General features: G+C 38.0%; 1 protein-coding gene across 1 annotated transcript in view; it reads left to right on the top strand.

Moving 5' to 3' along the window:
- Positions 1–20,660, top strand: part of DPP6 (dipeptidyl peptidase like 6) — a 975,800-nt gene that overhangs the window by 642,383 nt on the left and 312,757 nt on the right. The window contains 1 exon segment of the mRNA XM_021009613.2: positions 8,202–8,254. Within this exon segment, the coding sequence (XP_020865272.1) occupies positions 8,202–8,254 (53 nt within the window).

The raw sequence follows: 20,660 nt of genomic DNA, 5'->3' as shown, positions 1-20,660 counted from the left end.
TAGCTGCCCCCATGAAGTTATTATGAAGGCCTTTGTTGTTAAGGGCCTTTGATACCAAGCTATGGAATTTGGGCTTTATTCATTAGGCAATGGGGAATATTGGAAGATTTTTGAGCAAAGGAGTGATATCAGTCTATCAATCCATGAGGAAGCTTGATTTGACAGCATCATATAGGATGGATTAAAGGGAAGGAAACATGTCAAAAGATTATTATGATAGTTAAACTGAGCAGTAATCAAGGAATGAAGGGGGTAATATGGCAGGGGCATTGGGACTGGGAAGGCAGTGAGATGGGAGACATTCAGGACAGAATCAACAGGTCTTTAAAACTGATGGACTGTGAAATTAGGTGGGAGGACAAAGAAAGTGTGAAAAATGACTGATGTTTTTGAGCTTAAGTTACTGAAATTGTGGCACTATTAACAGGTCATATAACAAAAAGAAGAGTGGTTCTCATGAGAAGGATGAGTTCTTCGAGTTTTGGGGGCATAAAATCATAACTATAGAATAAGAAGTGTCTTTAGAGCCTATATAGACCAGACCCTTATTTTCAAATGTAAACAGAGACTCAGAAAGGACAACTAAATTGCACAAAGTTACACAGGTAGAAAGTGGCATAGTTGGTATTTGAACCAAGATGCTCTGACTCCAAATCTGGTGTCCTTTCTACAGTACCAACAGAAGGTGCCAATGGGAGATCCAAGATGAACCATCTAGCAAAACAGTTAGAAATGTGGGCCATGAGCTTTGGAAAATTATAGGAGGCTGAAGACATGGGTTTAGGAGTCATTTGCATTGAGGCAATACCAAATGAAGCTGATATATGCCTCAATTGAAGGATTGTTTTGACAAAAAAATGAAACAATATCTATAAAAACAAAAAAGCACTATGTAGGTCTTGTGATTTTAGAGCACTATATATGATGTATCTGTAAAGAAATGGGGTAGTAACAGGAATACTAAATCATAAGACAGGAAGTATGGCTTCTGGACCCTGAATAACTGTGCGAGTTTGAGTTAGTCAATTTCTCCCCATGGACCTACATTTTTTCCAACTCTGAAACATTGATTTTTTACAAGATTTCCCAAGCCATGCACAGAAATCCTCACAAAAATGCAATGTGGAAATTAATAATAATAGCAGCAACAACAGTAAAGAAAAAGAAAACTTTCAAGACTTCTTCAAGAATATAAAGTAAAGAGATTATGATCCTGGATTAAGACTAATGTTCAGGTAAGGAGTTATCTAAATCCACTGTGGTCATATTAATTCATCATAGAGATTGTTCTAGTCATATCCCAAGAATCTTCTGGCTGGCACAGAAAAGAAAAAGGAAAGGGAACAGTGTGTGCTTAGACTAAATAATAGATATGAGATTCTTCCCAAAGAGAGAGAACTAATCCCATTAAGAAGGAATAGCTTTTTGGTTTCCAAGGAATGATGATGGGAATCTATCCACACCATCAAGTGAAAGATCGTGCAAGAAGACCAGACCAGAGGAAGACAAGACCATTTTTACCAAGGAGTTGTTTACTACAATAGCTATTTGTGAATTTGACATCTGGGATAAGTATCCAACACTTGAGGAAGAGTCAACCAAGACTTGTCAAAAGTGATAACTACTCCCCACTTTGGATATGTGTGAGCACAAATGTTACTGAAATAAGGGATCTGGAAAGCATTTCTAAGGGAGATGAAGTCTTGGTCAAGAATCTGAAGATTTCAGTAGGATAGATTGTGTATCTATCACTGGTGCCACTTAATAACAAGAGAGAAGCAGTTTGGGGATGCAAATGACTGGTTAGAAAGGGATGTCTGAGAAACAGGATTTGAATTTCTGTATCATATATCCAACTATAGGAATGATGGGATCTTGGCCAGGGATGGAATGTTTCTAACTAGGGCTACTAAAATATTATTTAGTCCTTAGAAATCCAATCAAAAGGGCTTTAAATCAAAAAGGGAGAGGGCTGGAGAAAAATGCCTGAATATGTAGATAACTAAGAGATTAACTACCCTGAATAAACAAGACTAACTGTAGAGTCACTCTGAATTTCACTTGGAGACAAAATCCAGGAAAGGAGCCAGCATTAAAACTCGTGGCCTCAGGCATTCCTAGACAAATTCAGGAAGTATGGGTAACAAACATGGTGAACCTCTGACTGGAATACGGCTCTTGAAGGATATAACTCACTGAGAAAGGAACAGACTGGGTAAAAGGGAGGGGAGAGGAGGTAATAGCCTTCTGTTTTATGAAAGATATACTCTAATAATCAAAATGCTGGAGTACATTAGAGGTAGAAACAGAAGGTATGATGAGGGACTCCAATTATCTAGTTATTTGCTACTTCTGTTTGTATCTGTTCTCTGACTCTCAAAATTGAGTGGTTAACAATTTATTGGCTTTCCTTAATAAAAATTCTGCCCTAAAAGTAGAGCAAACAATGAGGGGAACTTCTATTCTGGACCTTATTACCACTAATGAGCAGAAACAGAAGCACAAATTATAGGAACCTTGAGGGAAAATGACTACTCCATTTTAGAATTTATGATGAAGAGTAAGAAATAAAGAGTAAGAAATTTGGGCATGATTTGACCAAACATGTTTGACTGAACCATCTTGCCTGCTTCTATTTGTGCCTGTCATATTATAATCACTGAATAATTACTTAATACTTTATACAGAGAGCTACTATTATTATCCCCAGTTTACAGATAAGGAAATTAAGGACAAGGGAGATTAAGTGCCATTTCCTTCTCCCCCTCATTTTACAGATGAGGAAACTGAGGCAAACAAGTAATTTGTCCAGGGTCACACAGCTAGTTGGTTTGTGAGGCCAAATTTGAACTCAGGTCTTCCTGACTCCAGGCCCAGCACTCTATCCACTGTGCCATCTAGCTTCCCATAATTTCAGTACTAACAAACAACTCAATTTTGGCAAATAATATTTTGACAGATTTTTGCCTTAAAAAGTAACAGTTTGCAAAGTGCAATGTGATTATAAATAAATAATTCATTCAATGATCCCATTTGATTTCAGGGTCACTCATTAAGGATATGGAAGTAACTTTTAGATATGTGATTTAAGAAGAGTGTTTACTATAGATGTTGGTGATAGGTAAGGGATTGTGTTACCCCACAGGTTTGGAGATCAGGTTACCCCACAGAATAATTTGGCATTTACCTAACAGTTAGTTTGAACTTTTAATACTTTCGGCTAGCAGGAGCGGAAAAGGAAGAATAGAGAGCAGAAGGCTCTTTTTTCTTTTCCTAGCTTCCTGGCATCAAAAAAATTTGCCATTATTATAGAGGTCACACAATCCTAGCCTGAAAATTAAAGCTTGGGAGTAAGCAGTCAGACTGGCTTCTTCCTCTCTAGTCCATTTTAATTCAACATAAACAGACCCTAGAATCAGCCTGAGATGAATATAGAATATGAGCTTGCCATATTCTGAATGGTGGGAGCCCAGAAACAGTCTCTGTGGTCCTGTTTGGCATTACCTTCTTACAGAGAGAGTGGTTTGGGGGAGCAGGAAGCATCATTTTCCTCATCTGGCTTTCTTTCATTACCTCCCAAGCTGTTCTATCAGGCTCACAGAGCCACTTTGGAGTCATACTACAACAATCCTTGATGGGATCCCTCCATGTGTCCATCTATTTAGTATATAGGAGCCAGAGTTCTTATACTTCTCCTGGGGAATAGTAGCTGCTTTATCACTCTAGTAATAATAAAAGAAAAATCTAAAGCCATATGCTCTTGTCACATGTTCATGGCATTCTTTGGAATTTTTCTTTATTTACAGTCCTTTTATAGAGATCTCAGCCACTTTGCAAACAGCCAACCCCACCTCAATACAGCAATAACTCCCCCAAAATTGTTGAGGAGAAGGATGTTCTAAATAAGTAAATACTCTGGGGCATTGAGTTATTACATGTAACAGCATAGATAAGATTTCAAAGAGTGAGACTATGATCATAGAAGCATAGTCATCCAATAGTTCTCAAACTTTTTAGTCTCAGGATCTCTTCACAAACTCTTAAAAATTATTGAGGACCCAAAGGAACTTTGTTGTTACATGAGTTCTGTCATTTACCATATTTAAAATTAAACTGATCATATTTTTAAATGTGTACTAATTTATTTAAAATAACAACAAGCCTATTATATGTTCACATCAATAAACCTATTTTATAAAAAAAATTTTCTAAGACAAAAAAATTTTGTATGAGTGGCATTGTTTTACATGATTTATAAAATATTAATGACCAGCTTAATAGAAGATAGATTCTCATAGCTGCTTCGCCATCTGATATGTTGCATTATGTTGTTTGGTTTGTTTGTTATGACAAGCCTAGCCTCATGCATATATATAATTGGAAAAAGGAGGAGGATTTTAATAGGCAAATAATGTCTTATTATTATAATGAGAATAGCTTTGACCTTGTGGACTTCCTGAAAGGAAACCTTTAAGAACCACTGATCTATCCAGAGAAAGAACTGATAAATAGAAGTATGTTCAATATGGGTGTGTGTGTGTGTATACTTATATATATTTATATATAATGGTAGCCTTCTCTAGGGCAGGGTGGGGAAGGAGGGAAAAATATAAAAAGCATACAGCAGAGAATAAAAGAAAATTTAGAAGGAAGCAAATAAAGCAGAATAGCTTTGAAAACAATGTGTGGTACTTATATAGTTTGGGGGTTTTTTTAAGTAAAAAGTGTGAAGAGTAAATTCATGTTTTTATACTGAATCCTCTTTTTATGTTGTGCTGTGCAGATGGAAATGTTCTTTTTGTGTGTCTTTATGTATGTAAGTTCAAAATAAATTTTAAAAATAACAATTTTTTAATTTTTAAAAATTAAAAAAAAGAATCATTGATTTTAAACACTTCATTTAATGGATGAAAGAAATGAGATCCAGAAAGGGGACATGATTTTCATAAAGCCATATGGCAACTTAGTAGCAGAATCAGGACCAAAACCTAAGTCTCCTGACTCTTTATCCAGTAGCTTTCTCTTATACCACATTGCTAAAATATATTAACCATTCAGACTATATAACATAATTACGTCTTTATTGAAATGGTTAAACTGAACATCACAATGATTTCAAGGAATTCATTGGAATTCATTCAGTGAATGGAGTTCATAGACTATCAGAGTAGGAAGGCACCTTAGAGACATCTAGGTCTGGCATCCACAGACCTCCTCCCTGCTCTGCAGGGGTTATGGATAGTTTTCAAGCGCTCGATGGACTTGGATGGGGAAGCAATTGCATCTTCATTTTCACTGATCCTCTAAGTGACATTTAACATTTCCCTCACTTATTTAAAAGCTTTCTGAGAAGGGGTCCATGGGCTTCACCAGACTGCCAAAAGGTCCATTCGTGGCAGAAAAAGTTAAGAATGCCTGATTTATTCTAAACTCCGCATTTTACAGGTAAAGAAACCACAGCCAGGAGAAGTGAAGTGACTTGTCCAACGCCTAACATGTTACGTGGCACATAGTAGTTATTTCCTAAATGCTTGTTGATTGACTAATTGATTTCCCTGAATCATATTTGAGTTACTCAAAGAGTCTGTGGAGTCAGGATTGAAATGCTGTCCTTCTGACTCAAAGTACAGTACTCTCCCTTTCCATTATAGCATGCTAGGTAAGAGTCACAGTCAATATCATAGATCCCTCTTAGTCTTTCTATATAATGGGTAGAAGTTCTAGTTAGTGAAGAATTCCCAATAATCATATTGTGGATGATATAGAAGGTACTATGGTTGGCAAGATGTCTTCCAAAATTAGCAGATTTTAAGCTTGTGTTTCTTAGGACCTTGGGGAGACCAGGTTTACCTGATATGTGACTTACTTGCTTCACACTGAGGTATTATCTAGTGATTATCCTGGAGCACATGCAGGTTAAACTATTCCTTAGGCATTTAAATACTACTGTGTACTATAAAACTTCAGCTCTCAAGAACCTATGAGGATTGAATCATTCCAGACAGCAGCTTTCAAAATAAAGGGTTAATATGCAGTGTCAGAGCACTTTGATTTTTAAGTGGTATGTATGAGTGGGTGTTTGTTTTTGCTGACAGTCTTTCTAAAGTGTACTATTCTCTTTCTCATCCTGCTAAGTGGCATATTAAACATAATTTAACCTTTTCCTGATGACTCAGGGTCACCATTCCAAGCATCACTTAACATGGTTACTGTAGCTATGTTTATAGATGTGGCTACAGTGGGAGATGGCATGGGGCACAGGGCAGAATAGGTTCTGAGCACTACAGAAGCCCTGATTGCTTGTTTCTTGTTACAATCCTTGATGTTGCCTAACTTTTTGCTGTTGGGTCATTTCCCATTTCCCAAAAAGATATGTGCCACCTTGTAACCTCAGACAGTATAATATGACTATTATGGAAAAAATGAATTAGTACATCAAAAGCTAAATTAGTTTTCTCTTAAGAGTTTATTTGTTTGTTTGTTTGTTTTTTAGTATCCAGAATGTTGTTGTTAACTTCATTGTTGTTATCTGTATCCATTAACTTAAGACGGGGATGGGGAACCTGCAGCCTCACGGCCACATATGGCCCTCCATTTACTCTGTGAAGTTTGGATTCAATCAGAGGGCAGCACTTGAGGACCTAGAGGGCCACATGTGGCCTCGAGGCTGCAGATTCCTCATCTCTGACTTTAGACATGGCAGGATATAGTAGAAAGAGCCCGGGATACAGAGTGAAGAGGCCTTGAGTTTGAGTGACAGCTCAGCCATTTACTATATATGTAACATGCATCCTACTTCCTGATGTGTACAATGAAGAGTTGAGCTAGACAAAAGGGTTCTTAATTTTTTTGTGTGTCATGGACCCCTTTGCTACTATGGGATAGTCCATGAATCCCATTTCAGAACAATGTTTTTAAAGTGCATAAAAATAAAATGTATAGGGATACAAAGGAAACCAATTGAAATACTTATCAAAAAATTATTTTTAAAAATCAAGTTCATAGGCCCTAGGTTAAGAACCCCTGGGCTCAATGATCTCTAATATCCTTTCCTGTTTTAAATCCTTTGATCCTATTCTGTCCGTGATTTCTGTACCATTCCTTCACATGGTGAACTCTCGGCATCTCCTTGACAGTTTGTACCCACTTTACTGACTCATGCTCTGAATCTGGATGTTCTGCTATCTCAAGAACTCGTGTTCAAGTATTTTGAGGTGATATTACCTTGAGGCCTGTACGTTTTACATTATCCCCATTAGGATAAAAGCAAATCCCCAGCCTCCTTTCCATTGCACCACAGTGCCTCTCTAAAGCAGAGAAGCAGTTCATTTTCCTTTTATTTCAGCCCAGGGCTGAATTCCATGAATTCCTTAATATTTGGTTCTCTAACCAGGAAGTAGAAGGAAATCATAGCCTAAAGTTGATTGAATGAATAAGATGGAATTTCAGTCATTCATTCAAACAACACATTCTCACATCTGCTTTGGTAGCCAGGGGAGGACGAAAGGAGTGAAACATGGAAGACTATTTTTGTGACTTTAGCTCAAACAGTTTTCATATCAACTTTAAAAGAACAGCAGATGCATAAACATGCCCTTCTTTTGACATCAAGAAAATCATGATAAAGTCAGTTACTTAGTGGTTTTTCATGGGTTTTCCGTCTGTGTGACATCCTTTGGAAAGTTAAAAAAAAATAGAAGCACACCAGGTTGTATAGAGGGGTGATTAATTTACCCACCTTAAACTTGGCCTCAAAATGGGATTTTGCAGCTCACTAGGTTCAGGGAAATGACATTTCTGGTTTTACCTTTTGCTATCAGTTCCAGAGGACTCCAGCAGTATCTATTATTGTCCTGTTGTGTCTAGCTATAACTATGTCTGACTGCCTCCAAATGACCAAGGTGTCCTCATTAATACCAGGTGCTATATTTAGCCACAGCTGGGAACATGTTCCCTTAATTTAATCACAAACCTGGTAGCCATGGGGACAACACTGCCCTGGGTACTGAGCAAAAAGGATGAAAAGAAAACAAACATGTTATGTAAATTAACTTCCTAAGTAAATAAAAAGCTTTGCTTCCTGGCTTGGGGATTAACTCCTTGTGCTCTAAAGAGGGTTTACTAGAATTGACAGTGATGAAGAAGTGGGGTATGAACAGTTACAGACTGTTTCACGCATTTTCTTTGTTTATGTCTTGCAGATTTATCAACACTCCTATACTGGATATTATTTCCTGAGCAAAATTCCTTTTGGGTAAGCTGTTTCCTTTTGTGTGTGTGTGTGTGTGTGTGTGTGTGTGTGTGTGTGTGTGTATGTGTGTGTGTGTGTGTGTGTGTGTGTGTGTCCCCTTTAGAAAAGACTTTTGTAGATAAACATAAAACTGAAGAAGACCTGGAAAATAATCAGTGAAAATTTTCCTTAGGACCTCAATTGGGGAATACACTTCTTTAAAGACAAAGCTTTCTAAGTTGTACAATAGTAGGACTGAGCGACATCTTTGGGGTATGGTAAATCTTGTGGCAGCTGCAGAGGAGAGCAAGCAGCCCATTAGCAGCTGAGTTGCTAAAATACAATTAGTGTCAGTGAGTAAAATAGAGTTAGTGTTAATACCTTTTGAAAGCGGTCTGTTGCCCTTTGGTGACACTGCCTCCTTGCAATGGCTTCACCTGCATAATGCTATTCTTATTATTTATGCTCTGGCTTCTGTTGATTGAGGTGACTATTGAAATTTATCATAACCGGATATCACCTACATAAAAGATTTAAGTAGGAGAAGAGAATGATTTGCTTCAAACTTCTTGTTTGTACTTGCAATTTTTTTATCAGGTAAGGCCAGGATGTTATCCTACTAATGTCCTTCAGAGCTATTTAGAGGGAGCTAGGTAGCACAGTAGACAGAAACTGGACCTAGAAGCCCTGAGTTAAAATCCTACCTTACGTACTTTCTAGCTGTGTGACCCTGAGCAATTCACTTAATGACTGTCTACCTCAGTTTTCTTATCTATAAAATGGGATTAATAATAGCACCTGCCTCCCAGGATTGTTGTGAGGATAAACTGAGATATTTGTAAAGCACTTTGCAAACTTTAAATGCCAGCTGTTAGCTGCTCTTGACTTACTCTTCCTTGTCAGTAATATTCTAAAAACAGAAGTGGGGCAGAAGTTGAGCAATGTTGAATAAAATATAAGAAAGACATTTTCTGTTTACCTTTGCATCCCTTTTCTTCAGCAGGAGGAATCTTGGGGGCTGAGAAAATTCAGGGGAAAAAATCATATACTTGTCTCTTGATCTTCCAAAAAGAGTGCAATTTCCATTTAGAGATATTATATCACTATTCCTTGTATTTGGGCTATAGAGAAATCTTTCTGCATTCACTTGACCAGAAGAAAGCATAGTACTCTTAAGATCAGGTCATGGCACCCCAACTGCGTTTTTCTTTCCTCCTTTGCCTTCAGTGCACAGTCATCTCTGAAACACATGCCTAGTTATAAGATGTAGGGGTGAGTGGGAAGGGCAACTAGGTAGCACAGTGGACAGGGTGCCAGGCCTGAAGTCTTAAAGGCTCATCAACCTGAGTTCAAATCTGGCCTCAGACATTTATTAGCTGTGTGACCCTGAGCAAGTCACTTCACTCTATTTGCCTCAGTTCCTCATCTGTAAGATGAGCTGGATAAGGAAATGGCAAACCACTCAGTATCTTTGCCAAGAGAACCCCAAATGGGGTCACAAAGAGTCGGACACAACTGGAATGACTGAACAACAACAAAGTCGGTGGGGAAACAGAGATTGGAAATGAGAAGCTGTATCTCTCATTCCCTGTGCTTAGAAGCAAAACCCTACTGACAAAATGTCCACATCTTCACATGTCATAGCCCACAAAACACCAGTGGGGATTTTTGCTATGCATTGTGTGAGGAGAGGTTTGTTGTCAACCCATTGTAGTTGTTGGATGGTTAAAGTTGCATAGATTCACAGTAATGTTGAAAGTGAAATTTCAGTTTTCCCAATGAAATAAAAAGCCTTTATAGGGGCCAGTAAATAATTGTTCCATAAGCATGTGTTAATGAAAGCAGAGATGCCTACAGACCCAAAGTTCGAGTAGGGTGCTTGTAAGGTTCTAGTCCAAGGAAATCAACATGAGAAAAGACATGTTCCTAGGAATTCAAACATACTAAGTTAGGCATATTGTATTTTTGAAAAATATATTAATTGATCCAGAAAAGGTATGATTCAAATACCTTATTGAACTTTAGAAAGCTCAAAGCCATTAGGATTAGGTTGCCTATAGTTGTAGGGCTGAAATATCAGTGATATTTTTCATTTTTTAAAAAAAAAGCATATTTCAAACAGTAGCTCAAATATACCTGACTAAGGAAAAAATTATTATGTTATTTTTCATGTAGATATACCTCTTCCAAGGTCATGTCAACCACAAACATAATTATGTCTTAAGATATATCTAGCCATTCTGGGAATAATAATTATTGTAGATGGCAGACGTTATATTGCATCTTATAATTCAAAAAAATATAAAAGCATTCTCTTCCCATCATGTTGAGATAACATACTAATGTAACATTCATAACTTATGAGTGAAAATTCCAAGAACTAGGCATTCAAAGTTATCAATGACATAGAAAATAAAAAGATAGTACATCCATATGCTAAAGGCATTATTTCAACATGTATAACAATAATAGCTGACATTTGTGAAGGGCCTTCCAGATACAAGGTAATATTGATATTCTTTCCCATCTAATCCTCACTTGATTCAAAGGGCAAATATTTTTTCCCATTTTACAGAAGAAGAAACTGAGGTTCACAGATGATAAATGATTTGCCTTAAGCTATACAGTTATCAAAGGGTGGAGACTTAGACTTAAATGCAGTCTATCTCAGTCCAAATTCACTATCCTTTCCCCTATACCACAGCACTATGTAAACAGCTGATAGCATCTTATAACAAAGATCATTTTGGTGCTTTATTCAACAAATATTAGTACACACACACACACACACACACACACACACACAGAGAACCTTAGTAGGTCTAAAACAAACACAGGTTATGCCAAGTTTCACTATATAAGAGATAAATAGTTCTTGAAAAAAACACAGAATTTCTCCTGCTATTCCATAATATTCAGTGTTAATACTGGAGGTGGCCAGATGAAGGTGAAATCCAACAGATAACCCCCACCCTACTTTCCTACTTTGGTTACTAATCAAAATTTCCAAAGATCCTGTACAGCGTATAGACACATCTTTTAGTCTGGTTCTACACAATGTCACATATACAGTAAATAGCAGTGATAGAATTGGCACTTCATGGCTTGTCATACTAGCTTCTCAAAAGCAAAATGAACCCATGCTTTAGGAAGGCTGCACACATGGGGCAAAGGGATGTTCTTTCTTAGATTTGTTTGACATTGAGTTTCTTTTGTGTCGGTGAGGAAGGAAGCATCATTTGCTCTCCTTAACCTCGCTTTGTGCTTGAATTTCCTCATTTTACTGATGAGGAAACTAAGGCTTTGAGAGATGCAGTGACTTACTGAGCTACCCTGCTAGTTAGTGGCAGGCTAAGATTCCCACTGGATTCCCTGACTGCAAGGCTAGTGTTCTTCCACTGAGTCATGCTGGGTAGTACAGGGGAAGTCAAGAAAGACTACTGGTAAGTCTATAGGTAGTGTCCATGGAGTGAACCGTAAGTTACACTTGTGTTTGATACAAGAATGAGTAAAATTTTTCTCCTTTAAAAATGAAAAGATCTCTATATTGAAACATTGCTTTTAAGTAATATTTATCATAAAGAGACAATCCTTTTTGGCACAATTTTTAAAAGAAAGAAACACCTAAGATACATTGGGTAGCCTTCCTATTTTCTTAACTGTCCTCGTTTCACCTCACTTGAATTGTTATTTGGAATCAAAAACCATTCCTAGTGGGTCATCTTCAACCTTTGGACTTGCTCAGCATAAAAGCACTCCAGGAACTGCTAATCTCCAGGTGCATTTGTCTCTTTTTCAACCATAGACTATTCAAGCTAATCACAAAGGAGGTCTTAGTTGACCCTTTCAACCTCCCTTCCCTGAGAGTTCCTTTCTCTTCACTCCTTGTAGAAGGGTGGGATGAGATGGGGTGAGGCACATGAGTCTGACTTCCTTATGAATGTAGTACAAGAGCTTCAGACACAGGTTTTCTAGAAGTCACTTTCTCAAAGCCTCCATGTCTCTTCAATAGATTTGACAATTTTTGAACAAAATTTAAGCAGAATTTTAAAGCAGGAATTGATACTGTTCATCAAAGTATTTCAAAATGACAGTGGCCCTTTGCCTTAAGGACATATTGGTTCTGGGGCACCTAGGTGGCACAGTGGATAGGGCTCTGGGCTTGGAGTCAGGAGGACCTGAGTTCAAATCTACCCTCAGACAATTGACACTAGCTGTGTGACCTTGGCAAGTCACTTAACCCCAATTGCCTAAGCAAAAAAAATAAATAAATAAAAGTAAAAATAAATTTAAAAAAAAGACATATTGGTATCCCATCCATCCCACTCCACATGTCCCCATTGAATGATTGGTAAGTTTTAAAAGTTCACATGTAGTACCAGCAAATAATAAATTCAACAACTTTACAGGTTTTGATCTTCCCAGGTGGTTGGTATAACCAACTAATTTCTCTTCTTTTTCCTCCTCCATCTTATCCTCCCTTTCTACTTCCTCCTCCTCCTTTTCCTCCTCTTCTTCCTCTTTCCTTCTCTTCCCTCCTCCTCCTTCTCCTCTTCTTTTTCCTTCTCTTCCTCCTTTTTCTCCCCTCCTGCCCAAGGTAATGTAGTATATTTGACTTGAATTTAGAAGACCCAGGTTCAAATCACAACTCTAGCTTTTCTAATTGTGTGATCATGAGCATTTTATTTAAACTCTCTGAACCTCATTTTATTCATCTATAAAATGAGGATCATAATCATGGTTCTACTTATATCACAAGATTATTGTAAATAATGTGCTTTGTAAACCACAAGAAGTGCTCCAAAATGTGGGCTACTTGCCATTATGGTTTTCTTCCTAGCTCTGGACAAATACCATATTTCTGTTCATGGCATGGCAAATGATTGGCAACATGGTATAGTGTAAAAAACATTGGATTTGGAGTTTTAGAAACTCTCCTATTTAATATGTCTATGACCAGCAACACTCCCCTCAGGGGCCTGAGTTTCCTTATATGTCAAATGAAGTTTCTTGATTTTCCTTATATATTTCACCAGATGATTTAAGGTCCTCCCACCTTTTCAGCTTCAAATTCTATGATATATGGCAGTTTTTCTTATCCAATCTTAACATACTTTTATAAAATTACATATATGCATATGTATAACATATACATAGCATACACATATACATGTGTTACGTATATGCATATTTCTATATGGAGGCAAAATGGCATAATGGAGACAGAGTTAACCATGAAGATCTGAGCTTAAGTCCTGACACATTTAAGTCCTGACTGTATGATCATAGGCAAGTTAATTTAGCTCTCAGTACTTTAGGCAACTCTCAGAGACTGTGGGTTGTAGACAAGATGAAGACCTGCTTTGAGGAATTTCCTCATCCGTGAGGTTCTATACTAATGAAATTACAGGGTCAGTGCCTATCTCTGTGTGCATAAGCTCTTATGCTAACCCTAGAGACTATGAAGGAAAATCCTTACAAACTTTTCTAGTTGTAATATATCAGAAATATAGTTGTAGGAGACTTGGGAGTACACAGCTCTTTAAATTTGTAGCATTAGCATTTTGCTCTAATATTCTCCCAGTGATGCCACATAGCTTAGAATTATAAAATTCAATGATTTCAGAAGAGCCAAATTTCCAAGCAAGTCAAAAATCACTGGAAAGATACACTGTATGTAAAATCATGTTATCAATGACAACTTGATTTTAAAATAAAGAGTATGTGTAACAAGAAAAGGAGATGAACCTCAGACATACGGACAACAAGAAGTCAAATATTGCTATATTGTAACCCTACTAAGAAATGTAGAAGAAGGTTCCAATGTGTTGAGTACCTTCTCTGCAGAGGGATTTTTGAAAGATTTGGATGAGAATCACGCAATTGAGATTAAGCGACTTGCCCAAAATCACATAGCTAGTGAATGTTATGTGTCCAAGGCCAGATTTGAACTCACGTCTTCCTGACTCCAGAGCCAGTGCTCTATCCACTGTGCCATCTAGCTGCCCCAAGAGTCATGATGTTTTAATAAATTATTTGACTGCTGTAATTTTATATCCTTTAGTCTTTCTTGTATTCCCAGTTGAGATTATTCAGTTGAACTTGATAATTCAATATGTACTTGTCACGTGTATACTATGGGTGCACAGCATGGTGTTAAGTGCTGACAGGAGTTCACTGGAATAGAAGACACATTTCTTGTCCTCAGGGAACTTAAAATCTGTTTGAGAAGACAAGTCACAGGCTTTAGATGTTTGTGTTTGAGTAAAGTACAAACTGAAACTTTGGTAGAATGTCTTGTAATGTAAGTTGAATTTGAATATAAAAGGCGTCACTTAATAACCACAGTAGTGAGGGTGGCTGGCTGTGAGTAGTGAACCCCCTACATCAGAGCCTTTGTAGTTTAACATATTTCCTTTCAAGTCTCTTCCTTTTCTTGTGTGATTCACCAGGAACCTGGTGGATGAACCTTCCCTATCACAGTGCTGATCATTGGCTCAGCCTATCAAGCTGCTGTTGTAACTGCCAGGAGTGACGGAAACACAGTTGTGCCAATTGCAAGGGAGGAGAGAGAAGGGGAAGGTAACAGAGGGTCAGAGAAGATGCAAACTTTGAGAAGGGCATTGAGTAGTTTCCTATCCTGCCAGTAAACAGGAAGAAGAATCCCACTGTTAATTGCCTTCTTTATCGTTTCAGAACCCTGGAGAGCTCATGGCATCTGTTTGTTGATGCTTTTCTCTCAGCAAGTTAAGAGAAACAAAATTAGGTTATGTGCTAATCGTCCCTCATTGAAGCAGGGTCAAGAAAGATTTCATAATCCTACTTGTGTCCCTGCTAACTGTGTTTGGTTTGTGGTAGGCTGTAGATTGATATTTGTTGGTTTCTCAAACAGATTCTGGATTGAAAGCCAAGAAACGTAGTTTACATTCCCAAGGAAGTTGCCTAGTTAGAATTTATCAGTATCAAAACAAAGACTAGAGTGAGGACATGTTGTCTTCCTGTGACATAGACACACAAGTACGTTTTATTCTCATTTGAGACATGCCACAGTACATGTGAGACCCATCCATAGGCAGGAAAGCTCTGCAAGGACTACAGACTGATCTGAGTGGCACTAGGACATAGATGCCTACACTGTTTTATATTCATGAATATCCAGAACAATCTAGGCTCCTTTACAAATGCAATAATCTTCAATTTGCCTGGAAATAAAAGCTTTCAAAACACAGAGACTTAGCATAAGAAATTCAGCAAATATGAGAGCAGGAAAAGATACATATCATCCCTTTCAACTAGTTGAGTACTGCAGTGATCAAGAAGATGCACAGCACTCAGTGAACCTAAAGAACGTGAGTTTGCACTTGAGCTCTTTTATTCATTATAAAAATGTTTACTTACCCCTTCAACAGTCTATGATGCATTAAATATAAAAGAATAGTGGCAAGATTTTCCCAGGAACATTTGTATCTGTATTCTATCCAAAAAGGATGAGAAGAATGAGATAATAATGATGATTAAGTGAACTATAGTTCTTTAAGAGAAATTGTGACTACTCTGGGAGTTGAAGGATGACAGGTTCCCTGACCTACCTGTCTTCCCTGTCCCCAACTGCCCTAGACCAGGAGCTGAATCATTATATATCTGTGGTGTCATGAGCCTACTTTGGACCAAAGTCGCGTTTACCCTCCTGTAAAAGGATACCTAAAAGTGATTTACACTTAAGCACTTTGATATTTCACACATATTCTTCCATTTGGTGGTCATAATGATCCTGTGAGATAGATTGTACAAAAAATATTAACTTCATTTTAAGGAGAAGGAAACTGAGACTCCAAGAGGGGTGGGGATTTGCCTATCCATGGAATATTTTCCCTCACTCCTGCACTCTTTTCATGCCCTGTTCCAAAAAAAAAAATATCTCCAGTAAAACTTCTCAGACTAACCTGAGTCTCCTGTAGTCACTTAAATTAATGCTATCATCTTTATGGATCCTGTCAGATAACTTTCATTTGGAGCTAATTTAAGTGTTCCCTGAAATGTCTCCCCACTATGACTAGGGGAATCCCTGAAGGCTAAGTTCCATTTCTCCCTCATCAGAACATGGATCTTACAACTATCTTTAAGTCTTATTTGATTTTGATGCTAAACTCTATGCATGGTTTTCAAAACAAAAGGTTTTACAAAATAAATATAAAGAGAAGAATGAATCAATATGTTTATATTGTTTGAAATGGTACTATCACAGCACCATTCTCCCCTTGAGGCTTGATACAACATTTTTGTCCATTTTGGCCCTAGAGGCAGCACGACGAATACTAACAGTTTGCAGAGAAGCACAGTTAGGCTCGAATACTAACAGTTTGCAGAGAAGCACAGTTAGGCTCGAATACTAACAGTTTGCAGAGAAGCACAGTTAGGCTTGATTCCGGGGAAACATGTTTTTAATCATTGACCTTTCCAAGAGTTAAGCAGGCTGCCCAGGGAGGTAGTACTTTCCTCCTTGTGAAGGTATTCTGATAGAGAGGCTAGATGACCATGGAGGTTGTATGCTACAACAAAAAAGATCACTAGCTCTGGAGTTACAGAACATGGATTCAAACCCCATTTTTGTTGTTTATTACATGTTACCTTGGACCAATTACTCTCCCTCAATCTCTGTTTCTTCTCTAGATCTTAGATTTTAATCCTATCACCACATAGCATGGCTACTATAAAGAGAGAATTCCTTTGAATTAAAGTATGGATTTGGTTTAGTTAGAATCTAATGTCCCAACTCTTTTTAAAAAAACAAATTTATCACAGAACTAAAGATCCTATGAGTTTGAAATCATTTAACAAGCATTTATTAAACACTTGCTCTGTACCAAGAGCTGTTACATCATTGTTATTATGTTACTGTAAAAACACCAATATAAATAAACCCTCTCAGAAATCTTCCTCTCCTACTAAAACTAAGCAAGGTATCATATATCTGAGGACAACAGTCGGTGGAGACTGGTCATCAATTTTCAAAAATATGCATCAGAATCTGAAGTCAGAAGATGTGGTTTCATTACATTTCTATGTCTTGATTCATGTCCATTTTGGCAGCAAGCATTAAACCAAAGAATTTTTAATTCTACCTAGATCTGGTCACCTCTGCTGTTTTCTTTTCAGTCTCTTGTGTGTGTGTGTGTATGTGTGTGTGTGTGTGTGTGTGTGTGTGTGTGCGTGTGGCTGTGTGTGTGTGTGCACAAGCGTGCGCATTTGTATGAGAGAGAGAGAGAGAGAGAGAGAGAGAGAGAGAGAGAGAGAGAGAGAGAGAGAGAGATGGTAGAGTAGAGGAAGAGGCCAAACTCAGGTTGCCCTTGGGCACCACCTAGTGGCTTTCCATATGTAGTCTAAATATTTTCATTTTAAAACCAGTTGACAGGTTTGGATGTTTTGAATGAGTAGGTAATTAGTCTTTGAATCTTAGAGCCAGAAGGTATATAAAGATCATCCAGTCTCTTTTACAGATGAGAAGACTGAGGTCCTGGGAGATGCTTTTCCCCAGGTCATGAAGGTTGTGAATCTCATAGGTTAACATGGTTAATAATGTGGAGATTCCTCTTTTGATCTTGGCCATTGAATACATTTTTAAGTTCTTATAAACTTCAGATTGAAACCTACACTCAGAAACAATGTAATGCAAGTGAATTTATAAACAGGTAGATTGAAATACATTTCTAAGAGCTGATCTGATTTTGGGCCTACAGGCTAAGACACGTCAAAGGCTTTTATTTTTTTATTTTTTACCTTTTTTTAGGCAATTAGGGTTAAGTAACTCGCCCAGGGTCACACAACTAGTAAGTGTCAAGTGTTTGGTCTGAGGCCAGATTTGAACTCAGGTCCTCCTGACTTCAGATTCAGTGCTTTATCCACTGTGCCACCTAACTGCCACATCAAAGGCTTTTAAAAAAAAATTCTTCTGGCCTAACTTGATAACAATGACACCACCAGAAGCTGGACACTTTGGATAGGGCTCAAAGTTGCAACCACCTTGTAAGAAGTACTGCCAGCTGGGTGACACCATAGTGCATAGACTGCCAGGCCTAGAGTCAAGAAGACTCATTTCCCTAAGTTCAAATGTGGCCTCAGATACTTACTAGCCATGTGACTCTGGGCAACTCACCTCACCCTGTTTGCCTCAGTCTTTTGACCTCAGGGTCTTTGTGCTACCTGCCCCAGCTCCTGTGGCCCTGCCTGCCAATCACTCTTTCTTTTGCTGCACTGACACTGAAGGTTGAAAGCTGACATTGTCTGTTCTACAAGAAGAGCTGTTAGGAAGGTTGCTGCTTCTTATCCCCACAAATTATCCACTTTAGAGCAATTATATATAGCAGTTATGGAGCTGGGAAGGAATTGTTGGGTTGGTCTGGAAAGAGAGAACCAGGAAACAGAAAGAAGACTTTCCTAACAGGCATGTCCCTGAATAGACTGTACCTAGCCCACCTTGTCTATACTTAGGTTTGGGTAACGGGCCCAAAACTGTAAGCTCTATTTCCATGGAATCCTTGATATGTCTACCAGATTTATAAGAATTTCTTGTTCTTGGCTGATACATTGGGGGGGAAAAAAAAGAGTGCTGGATATGGAATCAAGGGACATAGGTTCACATCCTGTCTCCTCAGGCATACAGGTCACATAACTCCATGGGACTCAGTTTCCTCATGAGTAAAATGAGAAGAATGGTCTAGATAAGCTTCCTTAATCCAATATATGTTATGCTAATGGCATACAAAAAATAGCAGATTACTTTAAATAATCACTCTTGGCTTCAGCTCCTTGTCCCTGAACTAAGGTTGTTCACTTTTATAAAGGGCTAGAGGAGATACCTGGGGCAGCCAAGTGGCACAGTGGATAAAGTGCCAGGCCTGGATTCAGGAAGACTCATCTTCCTGAGCTCCAATCTGGCCTCAGACACTTACCAGCTGTGTGACCCTGGTCAAATCATTTAACCCTATTCACCTCAGTTTCCTCATCTGTAAAATGAGCTGGAAAAGAAAATGGCAAACCGCTCCAGTAACTTTGCCAAAAAAGCCCCAAATGGGTCACGAAGAGTCAGGCGTGACTAAAAAATGACTGAACAATGATGTCTTCTGTTTCCAAGGCTCTTTATAACAAAATGCCTTATATTTGCATTGTTATATACTTTTCAAAACACTGTCAAGTGTATTCTCTCATTATGTTGTTCTAAGGAACCTGTGAGTTAGGCATTGTTACCTCCATTTTACATACGAGAAAAATAATTCAGACAAATTAAGTAAATTGCGTGGTTGCCCAGTAGTCCCAACAGGTCATTAACCAGTAAATATTTACTGAGTGTCTCCTCTGTAACCAGCCTTTTCTGTGCACTATGGAGATTAGATTATGGTTGTTGTATGGTTCATATAATTTACAATATCATTAGAAAGATGACTCCTATGTGGGGGCTGTTTATGTTATACCACACTGCCTCATTATCTGAAGTGGTCTTCAGACTAAGTTCCTAGACATTCTGCGTCCTAGACACAGCATTCTGGAGTCCTTCAGCCCCAGTAGGACTCCAGAACTTCTTCAAAAATCAGAAAATCAAGACCAACATTTTTGTCCATCCTTGGATCACAATGAAGGAAGATAATCACAAAAAATGAATTTGCCATTAGATGGACAGCTCCTGCTTTGCTCCTGCCTGGACTCTGTTTTTCTTCACATTAGATAGAATTTGACCAACCCATCTGATGGCCTGTAGGTCTCCTTACTGTACTTTCCTCATCAGAGCTGCAGCCAGATGAAAGTGGAGAGTTAATGTAATCACCTTTTTTTTCCAATCATTAATGTCACCATCCAAAAGAGGCCCAAACTACCTCAGCTCTAGATCACTGCAAACATTTTCCTGGTAATGGCCCTTCCTTCATTACATCCCTCTTGTGCTTTGGTCAAGAAGATCCTCCACTGTCCTCTACTCATGGCAGCTTCATTTAAGCCTTTGCTTATTTTTTTTTATTCTTTGAAATGTTCTCTGAATTAATTAATTAAACTTTCTAAATCTTCCCTACCCTTTAAGATCCGTTTAAATCCCCAGTTCTTCTTTAGCCATCCTTTGACCTAAACACCTTCAAGGGAATTTCAGCCTAAGGCTAGTGAGAAGTTCTTAAGAATGAGATTCAGAAGCCTGAAGGAAATGATTCTGGTTAAGAGAAAAAGGTGGAGTTATCTAAAGAGTCATATATGGATATGTAGGGAGCTCACTGACCAATATAAATTTTGAAAAGACATATATACAAATTAGAAGCAATAGCAGCTACCAGAGGATAAAAATAAGTGTGGCAAAGTCTTATAGGAATCATGTTAGTATTGTTAAGGCTCAGAATGAGTTGGGAAAGCTAAGAACAAGAAATCATGATTTAAAGCTAGTTTGTAGAAAAGT

Source organism: Phascolarctos cinereus, unplaced genomic scaffold, assembly GCF_003287225.1.
Source record: "Phascolarctos cinereus isolate Bilbo 61053 unplaced genomic scaffold, phaCin_HiC Scaffold_1;HRSCAF=81, whole genome shotgun sequence".
Lineage (NCBI taxonomy): Eukaryota > Metazoa > Chordata > Mammalia > Diprotodontia > Phascolarctidae > Phascolarctos > Phascolarctos cinereus.
This window is presented reverse-complemented; position numbering and strand designations above follow the sequence as displayed.